The following is a 20,390-nucleotide window of genomic DNA, read 5'->3' as shown; positions in this document are numbered from 1 at the left end:
GCTCCTGTCTGGTAGATGTCCCTCAGATCTCAATGTGTTTGCTGTGAAAGTAAGACAAGAGCAGTGAAGGCTCACAACAGATTTAATGGAGCCACTTCTGCTTTCTCTGCCTCAGAAAGGCCTTTGCTTGGCAGGCAGAGGTGACAAGAATCATATGTACAGCCAGGGTGTAGTCAGGGGAAAGGAGAGGATGTATGTCAACAAAGGGATGTGATGGGCTGGCAGGGTGGTAATGCAGGAACTCACTCACTCATTCACACAAACCCACTGTTATTTTCAATCCATACTGGCCCAGGAGAGGTAGGACAGGAATAGGAGGTAGAAAAAGCAACAGATTCTACCAGAGAGATGCACAAAAACAGGCTGCAATCCAAACTGCGGCCTCAGCTCTACTTATTCCTGTTTTCTCTTTCATTCACAATCATTTGTTCCTCATTTCCAGTTCAGAGCACTCAGCCTTGAGTGTTGGCTGTGTCAGATCAGTTACAGTAGAAGCTGGAGCCTCCCACAAACCCCACACCCTCACCCCGGCACAAAGCCAGGAGCTGGCTCTAGGAGACGGGTCACTATCCTCAGGGCAGAAGGCAGGGTGTCATTCACCTCCTTCTGAAACCGTGTGTGGGCCACATCCACAGATGGTGTGAACACAAACTGAGCCACACTTGGCATTTTTAGTAGGTTCATGAGCTCAGTTGCCCGGGTAAGGATCTCCTCACGGTCTTCCTCGCAGTACACAGAGGTGACAGCAGGGCTCTGCACAAATGTCCTCATCTTGGACAGGAACAAAGACACCCTGCAGGAGAGAATGACACAAACTTCAGCTGGTAGAGCCTTGCACCCGGCAAGGTCACTATGTAATCATGTGTACCACAGAAGACTGTTGCAAGCAAACACCAGACACCAATTGTCCTTTGTCCGGATGCACAAAGAGTTTGTCAGCAGATGAAGCCCACTTCCTCAAACTGCCTCCCTACAGTTTGCTTCCTCTGTTCTCTTTCACTTCCAGGTTCCATCAGTAGCCAAGTATCACCATCTAACACTGCAAACATCTGTTTGGATCCTGTTTGGATCCATCAGATCTGCAAGTTTCTGCCATTTTGCCCTTCTCTGCATCAGTCCTCACCTGGGGATCAAGTCCTGGCTGCGAGCTGCCAGCTTGGTCAAGGCAGTCATAAGGACAGTGATGGCACGGGGTGCATAGTTGGGGACACTGGCCTGTGGTCGGACCTGGGTGACTTCAAACAGCACAGCCTCCAGAGTCTCAAAGAAACGGTTGATCTGTTCCACAGTGCAGCGCTTGTCGTAGGACACAGACATGTACTCTCCAATAGCCCAGACCTGAAACAAAGGCAGATGTACTCAGGGCAACCAGAAGGAAAGGGGATCTTATCACAGTTTAGGGAATGGCAAATCAGATGATGCAATGCTAAGACAGGGTAAAGGAGGAAAGAGTAGCTGACCAACAGATGGCACTGCAGCCGGGACACACTGTGGCAGAAGCAGGCAGGCCCCCGCTTACCACGTGGGTGAAGATGGGCTCCTTGTTCTGGATGTTGCTGACGGTTCCTGAGAACTCCAGAAGTTCTTTGGACAGTTCCACGACGAGCGCAGGGTGCAGCTTGCAGAGCATCACCAGCTGTGAACTCAGCACCCTGCAGGAGAGATGGAGAGAGCTCAGACCACAGCCAGGGCACTTGTCACCAAACCGAGGAGGTGCTGGCAGCATCCAACCACTAGCACAGTAGCTGCATGCTCAGGATGGTCACAACTACAACAGCTGCCGGGCTGTCCTGGGAAGCCAGGCTGCAGCCAGCAGAAGGGCTGAGAGCTTGGCCAGGCCTTCTGTTTTGTCTCACCTATGCACGTCATCTTTAAACGCTGGGATCTCGTAGAGCTGGTCGCTTCTCTGCAGCACCAGCACCACCAGCTGGTTTATCAGAGATGCATCTGCAAACTGAGAAACAACTCCTGCTTCAGCAACACTGGTGACTTCCAGCAACCAAAACTCAAATCGATCAGCCAGAGAGGACTATGTCAGCACAGAGACAGCCTGGTACAGCAGCAGAGCAGTGCATAAAGCAGGTACCAGGCACTTGCTCTGCACTCACTCACAGCTGTCTGGGAAAACAACTGTGAACACTGATACTGCACCATGGAGCTCTTTTCCTTCTTTGGATGAAGTGGGCAGCTCAGTGCAGCTCTGCCAATAGTGGACCACCCCATTCCCTCACTCCATATACCCTTCTGCTGAAGTTGCAGTGTGTTAACACTCTCCTTGCAGTGCTCGTTCTTCACATAACAAGAAATCCCCCCAGGCCGTGTGGAAGTCAAACTGCCCAAAAAGCACTTACCTCAGCCACCACACTGAAAAAGAGCTCCAGCAAGACAGGGACAGTGTCTGCACACTGCATGACCCTTGGGCTGCTTGCCAGGGATCCCAGCAGCTGTCGGAGTGGAATCAGCCTGCGGGCAGTTAAGAAGCTACTGATAAAGGCGTGCTCCCAACTACTCCCTTGTCTTCCCTTCCCTATAGCCCACAAAGCCTCAGAGCACTTGGCAGAGCTAATGCAGGGAGGGAAGGTCAAGCCCACCTCACCCCAGATGAACACAGCTGTGCCTTTCCTAGCAATCCCACTGCTGCCTCCCAGACCTGGCAGGCCAAATCAAACCCTCATGGCAGTCTCCTAAAGCAACCTCCTACCTCTCCTGGAAGTCTTCAGAAACAGATTCCACACGGAGGAGGTACTGGAATGCACTCCTGTAGAGGGGATTGCGAAAGGCCTCCAGGCAGGCAGCTGGCTTCACAGCAGGATCACAGGCAGCCCTCTCAGCAGATGGGAGAGAGGAAGACCTAGAAGGAGGGACACACAGAATGTGCTGAAACGTGAGAATAGGCCAGGCTATGGCTGGAATCCTGAGCAATGGAGTAACACATTTGCCACTGAAACAGGGACATAAACTTGGTCTAATCCAAGCCCCATGAAAGCCAGTGAACCAGAATACCTGAAGTGGTGAGAAACAGACCTCAACTAACTTCTTGTATCTAGGATGACTTCCTTTTCTCAGCACTCTGAAAAGAGCTGCTAATGTCAGAGAACAAAAGGAAGAGCAGAAGTACAGCAGTGAGAGCCAGCTCCAAGCTTTCCCAACTCCCTGGACACTCTTCCAGTCCCCTAATGAGCTTGTGAAAAAACTTCTGTCTGCACCCAAAACACAGCCAGCAAAGAGGAACAAGAGCAGGGAAGGGAGGGACGACCCACTAGTCCACACCTCTATGTGGAGGCAGTGGCTGATGGCAGACACTCCAGCACAAGGCAATAGTTTGGATCTGTATACAGGTGATGAAATTACTACAACTCTGAGCTCCAAAGACAGTCCAGTACTGAAGTGTAAGAGCTCTCTTTCTGTGCACATCACATTACCAGGAAAATTGGGCTGATGTCTGTGCAGCTTTGTGCTAACTGATTGCAGCCTCTCACTCCAACAGCAGCAGCCAGAGGGCAGCTGAAGCTCAGAGAAGTGTGTAGTCAACATCAAAACCTTGATAAGCAAGTGAAAGGAAGGGAAGTTAGCATTACCTCATCTGGACATCCAAAGCTGCCGTCAGACAGGGCAGGTCAAGCAACAAATGGAAGATCTCAATGGCTGTCCCCACATCCAGCAGAAATGGAAGAATGTCCACAAACTCAGCAATAAGGGGCGGGCTGTTCCATGCCAGAAACTGTAAGAAAGTGGTACAGACTGCTGCACTATCCCCAGGGTTCCACCACATGGCCAAGACAATTCTCACACTGTGACCAAAAGGGATCAAGAGCAGAAAGTCACTTCTGAAAAGCAGAAACAAAGACTAAGAGTTCAGCCAAGAACTGGGGAGGCTGCTGGTGGCTCAACACGCACTTAGAAGCTGATTTAGTGGTGAGCAAGTTGAAATATTTCAAGTTTCCCAAAACCAAACTGCTGTATCCTAACTGTGCACCCCGCACTACCCACTAACAGTAATACCAACCCAGACTCCCCTCTCCTGCTAGAGCTAATCACACCCAGAACCCTCTTTCCACCTCAAACTCACAATTTTCTAAGTCTTTCTTACCCATCCCTCTTGTCTGTGCCCTCCCTAGCACTGCCACAAAAGTATAATGGTGGGCTATGGGGTGTGCTGAAAGGCTAGCAGAAGGATTTGGAGGCATAGAAAAGAAGCACAGCAGGCTGTCTCCTGTGCTGCTCCATCAAGCTGTACCTTGAAGAGATTTGGGAAACTCTGCCTGAATATGCTGGAGGTCTCGGTGAAGAGCCGGCTGTTGTCTTTGCAGAATAGGACAAATTCAAAAGCCAGTGATGAGTTGTGGAAGAGCTGAGCTGGGATATCAGTGAATAAGTGCTTGTAGATTGCATCACAGTCCACAGCAGCCATCTCGCCTGGGAGGATACAGCACATTCCTGAGCACAGCTCACCCAGCAGTCTTGTCAACAGGGGCTCCAAGGGATATGCAAAAACTAAGTCTGGGTGTGTTTTTCTGCAAAATGTAGGACAGCCCAGCTTCTGACTCTCCAGGAGTGGGATCATGAATCCTGGAGTACAGCCAAGGCTGAATTATAAACTCCAGCAGCCAGCAAACTGCCAGGACAAAAGCTGTGCTGTGAGTATGCCAGACTAATTTGTGGAGGATGACTTACCATGATTTAGGAAGAACTGGGCAATGGGCAGCAATGCCCTGGCATAAGTGGCATCCCCGTTGATCCTGCCATGCAAGATCTTCAGGAAGGATGCTGCACGGTACACATAGGAGGAGTCCTGTTTGCAGATGATGTCCATGATTGTCACTGCCTCAATGAGACACTGCAGAAGAGCAGAGAGCCAGATCACAGTGGGAGGAAGTCACAACACTTAGAGCTTCAGCCCCATCCCTGCGTACTTACAGCTTTTTGCAGGTCTCCATCAGCTTTCTTCAGGGCCTCTGCCAGAGAAAAGATGTCTAAGTTAAATCTGGAGTCCAAACAGGAATGTTAGGCTGTCAATATGAGCACAATCCAGATTTCAGGACAGGTGGGAACACATACTGATCCAAATTCCAGGCTAGTAAGAATCAAACTCCACAGCATCCCTACAAATCAAAGTTAGGGGGCAGGCTTAAGGCGTACACGACATACACTGGCAGCTGCAGCCAGTCCTGTGCCTCCAGCCTCATTGTGGATGCCAGGGAGTGAGACCCCAGCCCAAAGAAGCAGCAAAGCAGAAGCATTTTCAAGAACACTACCAAGGAGGGCTCGTGGCAAGACTCACGGCGATTGCTCTGCTCAATCAGCCGCTGGCAGTATTCAAAAGCTTTCTCCCGCAGACGCTCCCTTGGGGGAAGCAGGCGACTCGACGTGGATGAAGTTGAGACCACAGACATAGCAGACCTGTCCATTTCTGATTTGTCACCTACAGAATAAAGGTTATCACGTATCAGCTCACACCACAGGCATTGCAGCCCACTTGCTGCTGAGCAACAGAGGGGAGGTGTCTGTCCCCAGGCACACTGTGAAGTAAAGAAGGCTGGGAAGAAGGCAGTCACACAGGAATACTAACTAAGGAAATGCCATCTCCCACAACCCACACCCTCTTCCTCAGGGACACGTGGCATTTTGCCTGAAACCAGGGAACACTGAATGAATAAATACTTGCAAAAGTGTCAGAAATCATCAGCCAAGAAGTTTTGTTTTAGTCCAAGAGGTCTAAATTCTTGCCCACCCTCCGGCTGCTTGCTGGATTTCTGGCACAGGCACCTCATCGACTCAGAACACACCTACCTCTTGGGGGTGCAAACCCACCCTTGTCTATAGCCCTTCGATTCAAACCTGAATTTGGTGTGTTCATCTCCTTGCCCCCATAGCACAGCAGCCATTTCCGCAGCATGGAGAAGGTTTGCATGTTGAGCCACTGATCCTCTGTGTAGTGCTGACCCAGCGAGAGCACCGTGAAGAAGTCTGTGGCAATGGCACCATCCACCTCTGTGACTGGGCCAGGCTGGGAGAAAAGATGCAGCAGGTAAGGCCCCCAAAGACACGTGAGGTGAGAAGGCAGGGAAAACTCCACTGAGCCCACGGAGACTAGCAGTCCTTGTTTACACGCACTATGGGGCCTGCAGTGGGGCAGTCTTCTACAGCCAGAAAAGCCAGCAGCATTGGATCCTTCTCCCCACCTGAAATACCTCAAACTTTTCCCTCCCACTCACAAGGCTTTTACTCCAAGGTACATGGTCAACTAATGATTCTCACCCAAAAACTATTTCATAAGTTCTCTCCCTGCAGCAGAACTCCTAAGTTTTGAAGCTATAAATATCCTTACTTTGATTTCTTATGCTTCTTGTCTACATATTCCCCAAGAAAGTGACCAAAATAGAGCAGTACTTCCAGATTTATTATAACAGCAGGCTGCTGACAAGCAAACACCCCTGTGAGATAACCACAGCAATTCAACACTGACCTGTCTGGTTCTGGGATTGGAGAAGAAGCCTCCAGAGGGTTGAGCGACTCCTTGCTGAGTACTTGCATACCTCAGCCAGTCAGCCATCTTCTTGCTGACTACATTGATCTGCTCTGTACAAAGGAAATCACAAGCTCACAGCTAGATCAGAGAAGCAGTCTCTGCAGCACACCTCTACTGCTCTTCAGCTGTCTTTCTATTTCTCTTTGCACAATACTCTTCAGAGTATCTGCAGTTTCACATTCCTACTGCATCTAGAGACCCATACCTAGGCTAAGGAACGTTGTTAATTTGATACAAATCTGTACAGAACAGAGACTCTGTGCCCTGGAAGGAGCCCAAGCAGCTGATGGTCCAATGTGTCCTTTAAGTGGCACAATGTACCTCACCCAAGTTCACTTTCCTTGTGATAGAGATGTTAAGAGCAGTTTCCAAGTCCTTCTCCCATCCAAAGCCTTCAAGGACCTCTCTGATCACTATACAGACCAAAGCCAGATGGTAATCTGAGGTCTCCTACATACTTACCTTCAGTTAGAGCTTCTGGTGACAGACTGATGACATTTGAGAGGACGGGAAGAAGATATCGAGAACTCTGCCCCTCAGGTAATCTTCCTTCCAGGGCTTTTACAACACACTGTCCCACAGCAGACACCGCAGCCTTCTCTTCTCCCTTAAAAATAAAGCAGAGGTAAAGCTAGGCAGATAGTCTCTTAAAAGCACTACAGACCAATACCACACAAAACTCCTCCATCAGGCATCGATACCAATGTCAAGGATAGAAACAATTCACAGCACAGGGTATTTTACCATGTCTTACAGAGTTCTTCAGCAATGTGAATTCATAGATCTCAGGAGGGGAGAGTTCTTTGAGGGAGCAACATGTTTGTGGACAAACATCACCTGAGGTGGGAATCAAAAACTGCAGTGGCTGTCTTCAAATTAAATGCCACTTTGATCCATCAATTCCAGAGCAGAGAGTACAAGCATTAACTACTCCCCTTGTGGTCAGCTTTCTAGCTATTAAATTAGAAATTTATGAACAGAAAATGGACCGTTGCAACATGTTAGACGACTCTTGCTTAGCCCATATCCTCACAATGAGGAAAATAAAGTTGTTACAGCTGTGGTTCTGAGATGCCAAGAAACCCTTCTGTCCAAAATATTTTCTTTTTAACAATAACAGGTGGATGCAGCCTTTGGAGAGATTTTCCTTCCTCATGAGCATTATCATGCCAACAAGAACTAAACCTTCTCTGCTGCTTGGGGTCCCGGACAGCTGTTTCTTGAAGGTGGTGAACAAATATTAATTTCTGACAGTCTCCATCTAATGTCAGCTTTGTACCTGATAACTGGAAGCAATTAGGAAACAGGCAAGCTTCCAATGAGAAATGTCATACTAGAACTTCAGCCGTGACTGGTTACTTTCTATGCTCCTCTAGCAAACAGATGAGGGCAAACTGATCAAAGGAAAGAAAGACCCTGTTAAAAAGGGAGCTTAAAGTTTGGGGATCCTAACAGTGAAGGAAAAAGGAGAGATACCCTCTCCCTGTCCCACAGATACGTTGCAGCTGCCTACTGCAAACAACGGTGCTGCTTATGTGCATTACCGATGTGTTTCCTCTTGCTGCTCAGAGGAAAATCTGGCTGGACTAAAATCAATGGCAGGTTTCCAGCTCCTAATGCAACACCAGAGGCTGTGATTTCTGGTTAGCCAAAAGCTTTATAAGAAGAACATCAGTTTTACAGAGCCAAGGGGGATGGGCAGGCAGGCAGAGGAAAGAAAGATGATTTCCATCCAAAACAGCAACAAATACAGACGACACTTTTAAAGGTTTTGCTGAAATAGGGCTGCATTCAGAAGAGGGGCTGCCACTCATTGCTCCATTTCTAGCCACAGAAATGATTCTGAAATGGCTAAAATGTAGCACGTTTTAGCAGCGTAGAAAATTAGGAAAACCTCTTTCTAGTTTTAGTTAGAATGTAAGAAAAAATAAAACACAAGGTATGTTTTTATTCTGTAGAAGTGCAAAACAAACATGTAGGAGACATTTCTGAGCATACAGTGAGACTCAGAGTGAAAAAGTTCAAATAGATTAAGAAAAATGTTTTATCTTTAGCAGGCACACTTAAGAGAAGCAATAGGAAAAGGAAAAAAGCAAGGCGAGGTTTCCAGTTTATTTCTCAGAGAGCAATCAATGTGGATGGAACATAAAAAAAGCGAGTTCTCATGTTTCCTTCTCCGTGGAGAACCCAGGTCTTTGAATCAGCATCGAAGTTTATATTAAAGGAAAAAAGTTGCCAGTTTTTCCTACACAAAACAGACTAATAACATTCCATGAATGAACATGGAAATAACTCTGATTTCTCCTGGATACCACCAGTTGATTTTCACTCCCCATCAGCTCAACAAACACAGAGAAGAATCAGAAAACAAATCCATATTAACAAGGGACGACGCCTGCCTTGTGAGGCCGCTTACCTGAGCCAGCAGGACTGAGGACACCAGGCTCAGCAGCTTTGTGTCATGGATCCTATGGCAGGAGAGGCTCAGCCCGTCGCAGGGTGCCATCTCTCTCAGAATGGCAGCGCACAGCAGCTGGATCTGCTCGGGGCACTTGGGTGAGCACAGCACAGCCTGCAGCAGCTCCACGAGTCGAGCATCCAGCCTGCGGGGTCAGCAAAGCGTCAGGAACCGTTGGGATCGTGTCCCTTCACAGTGACACTATTAATATCTTAATTATCATCCCAATTCCGTCCCTGAGCACAGCTTGTGACACGGCGCCCGTTACACTCGCTGTGAAGGGAAGGTGCCCCCCCCGCAAGGGGAAAACAGAACAAACGGCTTTAACTCTTACACCCGAACGCACTGTTTACAAAAAGGAGCGCTCCCTCAAAGCTCCAGCCCTCCCCTCCCACCTTCTCGGCTCAAACAACGCACGCTCTGCCTTCACCCAGCCGGCACTCACCGACGGGGGCTCTTGCTGGCGGCCAGGACGAGGTGCAGCCGCTGCAGGCAGTCCGCGGCCTCGGCGCCCGGCTCCGGGCCCTGCAGCTGGGCGGCGACGCGGGCGGCGAACCTGCTCAGCTCGTCCTCCTGCACCTCTCTGCGAGGGACGAGAGGACGTGAGGACGCGAGGACCCGGCCCTCGAACACCCCGAGCCGCCCCGCGTCCCGCTACCTGGCTTGCTTCAGGAAACTCTCGGCCGCCGCCGTGCCCATCTCGCCTGCGCTCCCTGCACGCTGTCCCCCCCCCCCGGTCCGTCGCCAACGCGGTCCCCCTGAGCAGAGCGGTCCGCAGCGCCGGGCCCGGGGCACGCGGTGGCCCTGCGCGAAGGTTCCGCCCTAGGGACGTTCCGGGGGGGAACAGCAGTGGTTGGTGCGGAAAAAAGCGCTCTGAAAGAGCGGGTGTCTGAGCGCTGGGAGAAGGAGTGATGGCCAATTCCGCTTTGGTAAGTAGCTGGCGGTTACAACGCTGTTATTCGGCTCCGCCGCGTGGTACCAGCGCAGGCTCGGGAACCTCGGCGGCCCACAAAGAGCAAAGGACGACCGAAACAGCTGCTCAGCAGGTGGGGCTGCAGCTCCCTGACACATCCCGCCCTGATGCTAACAGCCCTGGGGCTCCGCTGCAGCCCTCTGCCTGATGGACTCCTCGGCACTCATTAACAGCGTTGGCAATTAGCCACCTCTTACCCTCAGAGGCAGCAGCATCCATCCCTGAGCCCAGCTCTCAACAGCGCGGCCAGCGCACGGAGCAGGGCAGAGAGGAGCAGCAGAGCTCTAGTTTTCCCCCATGCCTTCTCTGGCTGCATGCCTGGTGGGCACAGGGATGCCTCCACAACCATGAGCAGCCAAAAAGAAAAAAAAAAAAAAAAAAAAGGCTCTGGGTGAACCTCTGTTCTGAACAACACTTTTTTTTTTTTTTTTAAATAATATTTTAAACGTGGAAGCATTAATCGAATGTAGATAACTTTGTGTCAGCTGTGGTTTTGAAAACACTCCTATTCAATTTTGGAGCTCAGAATTAGTCAAAATAAACCAAGAATTCAAATCCTAGCTCCCTTATGAGGACAAGGAATGACAAGAGTAATCGTGTAACTTGGGTATAGTGAATACAGAAGTAATTTCTGTCACCATACACATCCACAAAACAATGGTTATAAGTCACAGGCAAAGATTCTGCTGTAGTTTACCTCTCAAAATGACATTTTGTTTCACTTCTTGATGGAATGAAAACTAAAGCTTGAGAAGTGGCTGGTAACCCTCACGGGGTTGTTACGGGTCTCAAACACATGCACAGCTACCTGTAGACTCTGAAACAGAGCTAGATGTCCAAACCTCCTATCTTATTCCATATAAAAAGGAAAAAAAAAAAAAAAAAAAAAGCAAAAATACTTACCCAACCAAGTTTATCACAGGAAAAAACACCTTGGTCAGTCAGAGTGGAACAGTGCGCTGCCAAAAACCATTGGCTCTGCGTGAGCACAAAGTTCTGCATCTCATCTGCACAACTTGCTGAGAGTGCTGCATCCAGAGGGATCAGCTGCCAGGGTGGGTGGGAGGTTCAGCCTGGTTTTAAACCCCCTCAGTGCCACCCGGGGAGCGTGCAGGTCTGTCACTGGAAAGCAGCAAGCAATTTCAGGGCATCTTCTCTTTCATATATAATTTTATTTCTGGTTATAGAAACAAATGCTAAGAGGAGAAGCAACACTCCCCATCCACATACATCAAATTAAGGTAACAGAACAGTTGAAATAAATGAAAAAAAAAATTGTAGAAATTTGAAACTTTGTTATAGCTTTAAAATATTAATGTTCTTGGTACATTAGAAATCACATTCAGATCTCAAATCACTTAAAAAAAAAAAGTATGGCTCCATATTTGAAAAACAACAAAACCCACTGTATCCCATTTGATGCAGAAATGCAGGCTCTGCTCCTCAGGTGCTGGTTGTGCTGTCAGCACTGCTGGGATGCAGAGCTGCAACGCGACCCTGGTGAAGTGATGGACTTCCCAACTGCTGCCCCAAATGGAGCTCTTCCACTTGGGATGCACACATGCCTTGCTTTTTAAAAAGCACTGATTGTGAAAACAAGTCACAAAAAAAAAAAAAAAAAAAAAGTACTTTTTGACATCAGTCTTACAAAACAGAAGAAAACCCCAAACATCTTGCTGGAGCTTGTACAGGCAAAACCAGGAACTGAAATGCAGGCATGGCTTTCTCCCCCATCACAATTCCTTAAATTAAGTGCTGAATCCAGGCGAGAGGGGTAAGGCTCCTCGTAACAAAGCCAGTTCTGCTTCCGTCACAGCACTGCAGTATCCTGGTCCTCGTCCCACTGCAGCTTTCCCACATGACTTGGTGTGAATGCAATCACAGAATGGAGGGAGACTCCAACTGGCTTTTTTTTTTTTCTTTTTCTTTTAAAGAAAATATTCAGAATCTGACCAGGCCTTCCAGCTTTACCACCCATTGCTCACACAGCTTTTGATTTACCCTAAGACAGCTTCAGACAGTTCTTTGGATAGCAGTCTGGACAAGGCCATCCCATCACAGTACAAATGGCACACATGGAACCCAACAGTACCACCTTGTAAAGCTGTTATACTTGAAAACCATTCCATTTTCCATAATGTCACAATTGAACACTTTTTTTTTTTTTTTAACATTGCTTTCTTTTCCATTAAAAAAGACCTTACAAAGAACAATACTCTGATTCTCTCTGCTTTAAGACCATCTTGTGGGCTGGAATACAGTGAATTTAGGCTTACAGCAATCTCCTGCTGCAAAACCAACCTGCCTTCTTAGCAGCCTGCCCACATCTAAGGAGCAGCACTCAGCACAGCAGAGCATCAGCATCTCCTGCACTGGACTTTTAGCAGCAAGGCAGCGAAACAGAAGGAAACATCACTTTTTCTGCCCCAATTAAATCACATTTTACTTGAGCTAACAGACATTTCTCCTCAATCCCTAGCTTTACGGAAGGCTCTGTTTCAGAATGCTTTCAGTGAAACTGAGTGGAATAGAAGTGAGACTGAATGGTCTGGATCAAGGATGCCAAGGTATGAGATGCTGCATGTGTTGCTTAACCCAGCAGCAGCCATGAAGTAGTAATCAAATAATACAAAATAACAGGGGAAGGCTGGTTATCACAAGGTTTTTTTTTTCTTTTTTCTTTTCTTTTTTACTTTCTTTCTACTGAGAAGGAAAGCTGTTTCCTTTCACTGCTCCTATTCTTGTATGTATACAAGGTTCCTCCTTTAACACCTTCATACCCTGTTACACCTCAAATATCAAAGCCCAACCAGCAGACAGTAAGCAGAAACCGAGGTAAAGCATTTGCTCAGGTCCTCACAAAGGAATTGCTGCTCTGGTAAGGGCTCTTCAGATTAGGAAGCCCAGTATCACATGCTTTTAAGAATAGTTCTCACAACCCCAAGTAGGTCAAAAATGCACATTTCTGAATTTAGCATCCTGGAGTTAAACCAGGACTGAAATTTGACAGGTTAGGGAAAATTTATTCTCTGTGAATAGAGACCTCATACCCCATAAAGAGAGGGAAGTGTAAAAGGAGAAAAATCTCACCATGAAGAAACTGTTTCTCTGTGCCCCAATGATAGTTCACCCGCCTGACAGACAGACAGAGAGAGGTGTTCCTCAGCCTCACAGCATCCTCACAGACCCTCCATCAGTTCCCTCTGTTAGCAATAAGGTCCCATTACTTACACAACAGAAGCGTAAAGAACCCCCCGATACCACATCTAGAGATAATTTGAGACAAGAAAGGCTTCCAGCTTTCATTAGTGCCATTTGGGGGTTTTCCTGCCAGAAAAGCAGCACAGACTGTGGGTGCTGAGCACATGACAAAGCCAGGAGCTCCTACACAAGGAAGATGCAAGCACCGCACTGCTCATCTGCTCTGCGAGAGGGATGACAGCAACCAGTGAAGAAAAGCTGCTTCTGCAGGCTGCCCACATCTGTCACACAAATAGGTACATCGTTCTTTCCAAATCAGTGCCTGGTGCAGGAATTTATCAACATACGGTATAAAAGGCTGTGTAAAGTACCATTTAAGAGAAAGAAATAGTCACGGACCATTTATATATCTATATTTACACACTCACACACATTAATAAATATAAAATTTATGTTTACACAGATCTAATTTAATATTCTCTGGAAAAAAAAAAATTAAAGAGTTTCTACCTTAGCTGCCACCCATGAATTGTCAGTGGGTTCTTCTATCTTGAGAGCAAAGGGGTAGACTTGGCACAAATTCTTTCTGAAACGTAAAGTGACACACGAGGAGAGGACCAGCCAGACCTTCTGAAGGGTTTCATTCAGGGTTGGTAAATCAGAAAGGTATCAAACAGCATCGATATTAAAACTCGATTAAAAATCTGGAATTTAAACAACAGTGTTCCAAGAAAACCCCAGTATTGTTCAAAATGCCTTGCTTAGAACAACGTAAAATGCTCACTGCTCTATTACTGCCCTGTGAAAGACATCTAACAGAGAAAGCCCACCATCTCAGCTAGGTGCATTCACTCTTGCTTACTGCACATGCACAGTCCTGCAAACAATCCGGCAGCAGTGTGTTCTGATCTAACCCTGTCAGCTAATTGTTGGGCACAGAGATGTTCCAGCACAAAGCTACCTTCTGGGCAGGTCCAGACCAACATGCAAGCACTGCTTCAGCCTCATCAGCTCCAGCCAGCCAGATGACATGTAGTGATTGCTTTTCCCAGCACAGCTGGCTCCATTGCGAGCGACACTTCATGACAGTAGTGTATGCTACAGTAATAGCAGCTTTGGCATAATTTTTACCCAGAAGGAAACAAGAAGTTACATGATTGAACCATCTGTTGTATAACTGCAACCTAACGTACAGATTCTCACCAGATGCAGACCTTCAAGCAATTGCATTAAGTTAGGAGCTGGATTAAAGGACTCCAGAGTCAATAGAAATAGCTACAAATATAGGGGAAAAATTGTGGCAGAGAGAGGAAATGAGAGCTTGACCAAGAGCCTGTCTGACAAGGGAATAGATCGTCTGCTGCAGGATGGCATTTGTAACCTCAAAAGCCCAAAGTAAGGACAAAGCTGTGAAGCCAAGTCACACACCTTTAGAGCTTCCTGCTTAATGCCAGAGTCCAACCTATGAGCAGCAGGACTGGCAAACCTGTGAGATTTTGCATCAGCACAGAAGCTCAAGGTAAGATCCCACTGGAATGAAATCAGCATTTGGTACTGCCTCTGGAGCAGTGTGTGCAGCTCACCAGTGTGTGGCTCACCAGTACACAGCAGAGAGGGATCTTCTGTCAGAATTCTACCTTGGAGGCTTGAGCACCTAAAGGGCAGAAGAGGTGGAGACAACCAGGCTGCTGCCTTCAGAGGAAGCAGCAAAGCAGGGGGTAAATCTTACCCATGCCTTCAGCTGCCTATCTGGGAGATGCAGAGCAAGGATCTCCTTGGAGGTGTGTAGTGATGGGAAAAGAGGCGTTGACATGCAGGGATGCAAAAACCTTTCACCTCGTGGTCAGGCATGAGAGCAAGGACCAGAATTGTGGAAACTCTATCTAGAGGCATTTATAACTCAGCTGCACGTGGTCATGGTGACCTGATCTCATCAGACCTGCTCTGAACACGAGGCTGTAGCAGAGACATTTGGGCTCTTCCAGCCCAAATTATTCTGCATTTCTAGGCAGCTACTGGCCAGTAGCAGAGACAGAAATCTAGACCTGAGATCTGATCTTCCCTAACATTGCAGTTCTACATGATTTATGTTCAACCACAGTGATAAACTATGATTTAGGAGACACAGTTTAAGTCTGAAAGACAAGGAAGATGGAAACAAGCAACCAGTTTGAATTTAGAGATTAAATTCAGTAAGGCTGAGGAAACAGCTTTTAATCCAGCAGGAAGAGTCCTGAGCTATTCCTAAATTAGACCCTTGTATTAAAGACTCCAAATCCAGGTGCAGCAGGGAAGTGCTTCTCCTTTCACCCAGCATTCTGGCTGTCACGTACACATTAGTGGACATCAACACCTTGCTAGGAAACCCTCTTACTTACACAGACAACAGGCTCTAACTTGAATTTAACATCCCCGTCAGTCAGTGGAAAGTGCTCCACATCATCCCATCGGAAGGCTCAGGTCAGCCACTCTCACTTGCTTAGATACAGCTGCATAATCTTTTGTTCTTCAAATTGTGTTTTACTGCTGGCGTTTCCCTACTGAAAAAGGGGGAAAATGTGGAAGTTAACTGTAAATGACAGTTACAAGTATACAAGACAGATGTCTGAAACATGTGCAAACCAAGTTTATTCCTTCCCAGTATCTGGAGCCAGACCACAGCACTGATTGCAGGAGCACTGCAAGAGCATCAGGTATTATTTAACTACTCTCACAAAGCTTTCACGTGGTTCTCACAACACTCTCCTAAACAGTGTCCAGCAGTAGCATTTCTAAAACACATAACGAAAGTTATCATAGAGTGACTAAATTGACCTTTTTCATCATGCTCTGGAGCTGGGTGCATCCCACAGGTATTTCCATCCTTGCGTCCTTGGATAGAACTTAAGCAAGGTGCTGCTTCAGGCAGCACATAACAGTGATTCGACCCCTTGCTACAAGGGGCAGAATTAATGGCACAGGGGAAGGAGGGAGACGGAGAGAATAAGTTGTCAAGAAGAATATATGAGCTAATCATGAACTCCATTTCTGTGTTCAGCACAGTGTCGTTATCACTACATCAGATTAAATGATCTCACTGTAAAAAAAGCTTCCTGTCTCACAAGAACCACAGTCAAGACAAAACAATAACTAAGGAATTCAGATGGAAAAAAAAAAAACCCCAAACAACTGCATTCGGCGTTTGCAAATGGAGGCAACAAAAGTTGCTATAAACTGACCACAATCAAAGCAAAATTAGCCTGTTAGAGGCACAGTGAAAAGAGAACTCACGTGTTATGAAGCCAGTTTGAAAGTCCTCTTAGGTCCAAGTTATAGGAGGTTAACTAATCAGCATGCCTTGACCTTTGTTATACAGACAGCAGCAGATGCAGCAAAATGCCCTACTCCTCTCCCCACCAAAGCTCTCTCAGCAGCACTGTAACACAGAAATCCCAACGGGCTGAACCACGAGATCCAGGCACCTCCAGCAGATGGCTGAACAGATCAGAGAGATTTGCTTGTGGCCAACTTGCGCTTAAACCACAAGGCACTCTGAGCCACACAAGGAAGACTGAGAAAGCATTATTCTGTTTCCAAATACAGAGGAGGCAAATGTATGGAGTCAACCTGAGGACAGACTTAGAGGTATCACTAAAATAGCAGCTGGTTTACAAGAACACCACAATTCAGCTGATGTATTGCTACGGTGCTGGACTAGCATAGAGAAGTTTCAGTCCCAACGACTTAGAATTTCTAAAAGGAAAGGAGTAATAAAGAAAAATTTTGCCACAGAAATTTGGCAGCTTCAGACAGTACTCTGCTGGTTGTTCATCTTGAGCTGACTCACCTAACGTGCTGGAAAATTCAAAGACTGCTTCAGGAAAGCTTTCTAGCCTCAGGGCTGTTTCAGAGGTGTGCCTGGATCTAAACAGCATTCATCTGAATGTAATGATTAATTACAGACGAACTATGCTGCACTCTCTCTTGTACCTTCTTCCTTGAAGCTCATTTTATTGAATTTTGCCTTGAAAAGGCTGCAGAGAAAACAGAGCTGATGTGTCTCTTTTCCAGTCTGCTGCACCCAGTCCTCCTGACAGGAAACATAACAGCTAGAGGTTGGCCTGCTTCAATTACTTTGTGGGCTGGAACAATCCTCCACAAGAATAATTTCCGAGTACTAAAACACAGCCTAATAACTTGGCACTGAAGGCACACAAATTACGAAGGCCTAGCTGTAGATAAATGAACTGTCCCAAATACTTTTGCAGGCCCGTGACTGTAGGCTGTGACCACAAATCATGAGACAACAACATTCTTTCTTACTTTCAGAAATATTTCTCACAAAACAATTGGCTTGAGAATAAAATGCACTTGGGTTTTATTCAAGTGGTGGGACAGAGCTATTGAATAGGATTTGGCAAACAGAAAGGAAACCTAGAAGGGAACAAGTGATGCTAGATGCTACTGCATGGATTTCCTCCCCCTTTTCAAATTTCATCAGACACTTGCCATTAATAAAGCCATAACATTTTCTAAGTTATAGGGTCTCTGCTGTGTTGCCAGAAGACAAATTAACCAAGGGGATCACACACAAATACAAAGCTGAAAGGTCAGCTGGAGCTATGCAGAAGCTGATTCCTTTGCCAGTCACAGGCTCCACACACACCCACTTCTCCACTCAAGTCTGCTTTGCTTGTAAGATGTACTACACGAAGAGCCTGGAATACAGTTTAAACAATTCCTCCTTCTACTGGCCAACTCAAACAGTCTTAAAGGTAGGGCAGACAGGAGAGGGAGCTGAAGAATGAAAGGAAGCTTCTGAATTCCCTTTGGAAAACCTGTTTAATACCTCCAGTGACTCTTAAACATGGAAAATAAAAGGTCTCTTTTGCCTTGGTCTCTACACACAGAATTTCTACTAAATGCTGTGTGAGCTCTGGTGCCTCCCACACTTGCCCTTAATCTTTCTCTCAGAAAAATAACAAAGGAGCATTGCTATCAGCCTCTTCCACCCTTGGGAGACAGATTCCTATCCAGCTCTGGCATCCATCTAGTTGAGGATGACACTGCCAGTCAAGGTGAAGGCAGACCACTTCAGTGCAGGAGACCAGGTAATATTTTCTTAGGTTTATGGGGACAGTGGCTTTGATATCTTTGATCTGCAGTGCTAACCTGAATAGACCCTGATGCTGGAAAGCACAATATGTGATCACAAAAATAATATCAAAAACACATACCACCTCTGAGACACCCTTCCCCACACAATCCTCAGGCATTAAGATACTTGGGATGTTGTCCAAAGCAAGTGATGAATAACCGTAAGAAGTCACTGAAGGTACAAAACCTTTTAATATCTTTACAGGAACCAAATTAACACAGTTCCTCCATCATCTCATTCTCCCTCAGAGGAAATGGAGAGAAATTGCATCTGGAAATCCAGGAGGTTGAGCTCTGCAACTCTTCCTCCTGCATCTCCTCATAAATAAACATTCATTAATACTCAGATTTTTTCTGTTTTAGAAAAAAATTAATCTGCCTTTTTCTTTAAGCTTGGTACCATGTTTCTTTAATGCTGTTGTTGTGAGATACTGCACTCATTTTTCAGTATTTGACTGCCTTGCTGGCCTTTTAAAAATGGTCCTACATTTCAAAGCTCGGAGAAGCGCAGTATTAAGGCATTTCCAGGGAGCAGAATGTATTTGTGTTACATTCCTTTAGATGCTGAACTGCAAATCCCATCCCCTTGGAGCCAAAAGGGGAAAATACAGTTAAAAAAAAATCCCAGCAGTCATACAATCAGTTGTCTGTATTTTTTTTTTTTTTTGAATCTTTAAAAAACAAAGAAGAAAAAAAGGAAAAAAATATCCCATAGGTAAAGACAGAACAGAGTTCCAGGTACAGGTGCTTGGGAGGGGTTTTCCATTCTTGTCTTTTTGGCACCTTGTGATTCTAACAGCTGTTGACCTCCCATTTAAAAAAAAATCTGACTTTAAAAAGAGCTCTTTATTTGCTATGTTTAGAGCTGTTACAGTTGTGGTTTGTTTTCTTTGAAAGCTGCTTTAGGGGCTGCTGCCATCCCATGCCCACCCCACACCACTCCAGCTCCTCCCACCGGTTCTTCATTCACTGGTTGCCTGTCCTTGTGGCACTGTAGATGTGATGACTCCAGTTTGGGCCTGGACTGCTCCGCTGGATTCTTCTATCCGGGGTCTTTTGACTTCAGGTTCACTGGAAGAGGCTGCTGCTGTCTCTTCAGTCCCTGTCTCACATACCCGGCTGACTACAACAGGAGTGGATGAGCTGGCCTGGGCTGCAAGAAGCTGCAAAGGATTTGTAAGAGCTGGGAAGTGAAAGAAAAGAGAATCAATGTGGTAAGCAATACAAGTGTTTGTCATTCCAGGAAACAAAACCACCACAGTCAAATGCAGCACCTCGGCACATATTCATACAGTGTTCCAAACCATTTTGTAAGGCTTGTTGGCCTCGTTTCTCTCTCCCCCCCACAACAATCCCAGTTTTGTGCAAGTTCATCAAACTGGTAATAACCTCTTTCAACGGTGAACTTGCTTTTTTTTTTCCCTCCCAATCCATTGTCAAACACAGCATTAACAGTGAAATATTCACCTCCAGAAAAGGAGAATCAATCCTCTGCCAGAATCACAGCACACCTCTTGGAGAGGCAGTTCCCCAGCTACCTAAAATCATACCTCCTTGCAAGCTACAACATGTGCGTTGCACCTCTGGTATTGAGGGTTCTCCTTATCCCATCTGAGCCTGCCAAAAAGACAGCCGGGGCAGAGCTTGCACAGTAAGAACAACCAGTCTGTTGGGACACTAGATTGCAACCCAAATATTGACTGTATTGAGGTCTCACTCGTCAAAGGGGCAGGAAGGTTTTACAGCTTACACCAGACAATCTAATGTGTTCCCACTACAACTGGAATCCAAAATTTGGAATTTCTGGCTCCCTATCTTGTATTTCAGTACTGACTGAAGTCTCTAGCCTCCCATTAATAAAAGTGGTGAGAAAAAAAAAGACTATTTAAATAGCAGCTCTGCATAAAAACGTCTACAATTCCTAGTTCCAGACAAAGAATGTGCTTACATACTGGCTTTGGCACACATCACCACTTGGAAAACAAAACACATGCAGGTTTTGGACTCTGCATCAATAAGAAAAGCAGCCAAAGGGGACTCAGGAGACAGCATATCCTCTGCCCTGCAGACTGATTTGCAAAGGATGGAATAAC

At 46.5% G+C, this 20,390-nt stretch overlaps 2 protein-coding genes across 3 annotated transcripts in view; both read right to left on the bottom strand.

Annotated features, from left to right (window-relative positions):
• Positions 1 to 382: 382 nt before the first annotated feature.
• AP5Z1 (adaptor related protein complex 5 subunit zeta 1) lies at positions 383 to 9,803 on the bottom strand. The gene is made up of 17 exons (XM_085237433.1): positions 9,646 to 9,803; positions 9,433 to 9,570; positions 8,946 to 9,132; positions 6,992 to 7,136; positions 6,467 to 6,579; positions 5,839 to 6,007; positions 5,282 to 5,422; positions 4,918 to 4,955; positions 4,675 to 4,837; positions 4,238 to 4,416; positions 3,579 to 3,721; positions 2,702 to 2,851; positions 2,352 to 2,463; positions 1,857 to 1,954; positions 1,520 to 1,652; positions 1,124 to 1,338; positions 383 to 793 (listed from the first exon to the last, which is right to left on the bottom strand). The coding sequence occupies exons 1-17, from the start codon at positions 9,684 to 9,686 to the stop codon at positions 523 to 525; spliced, it is 2,436 nt and encodes an 811-aa protein (XP_085093559.1). The 5' UTR covers positions 9,687 to 9,803; the 3' UTR covers positions 383 to 522.
• A 1,309-nt stretch (positions 9,804 to 11,112) lies between these two features.
• FOXK1 (forkhead box K1) overlaps positions 11,113 to 20,390 on the bottom strand; it is a 50,134-nt gene continuing 40,856 nt past the window's right edge. For both annotated transcript variants that reach the window (XM_085237308.1, XM_085237309.1), the window contains exon 9: positions 11,113 to 19,480. In XM_085237308.1, coding sequence (XP_085093434.1) covers positions 19,260 to 19,480 — 221 coding nt within the window. In that variant the 3' untranslated portion in view covers positions 11,113 to 19,259. The remainder of the gene's footprint in view (positions 19,481 to 20,390) is intronic.

This window comes from Meleagris gallopavo, chromosome 16, assembly GCF_905368555.1.
Source record: "Meleagris gallopavo chromosome 16, MGAL_WU_HG_1.1, whole genome shotgun sequence".
Taxonomy (NCBI): Eukaryota; Metazoa; Chordata; class Aves; order Galliformes; family Phasianidae; genus Meleagris; species Meleagris gallopavo.
The sequence above is the reverse complement of the archived record's forward strand: the minus strand, read 5'-3'. Positions and strand labels throughout refer to the sequence as shown.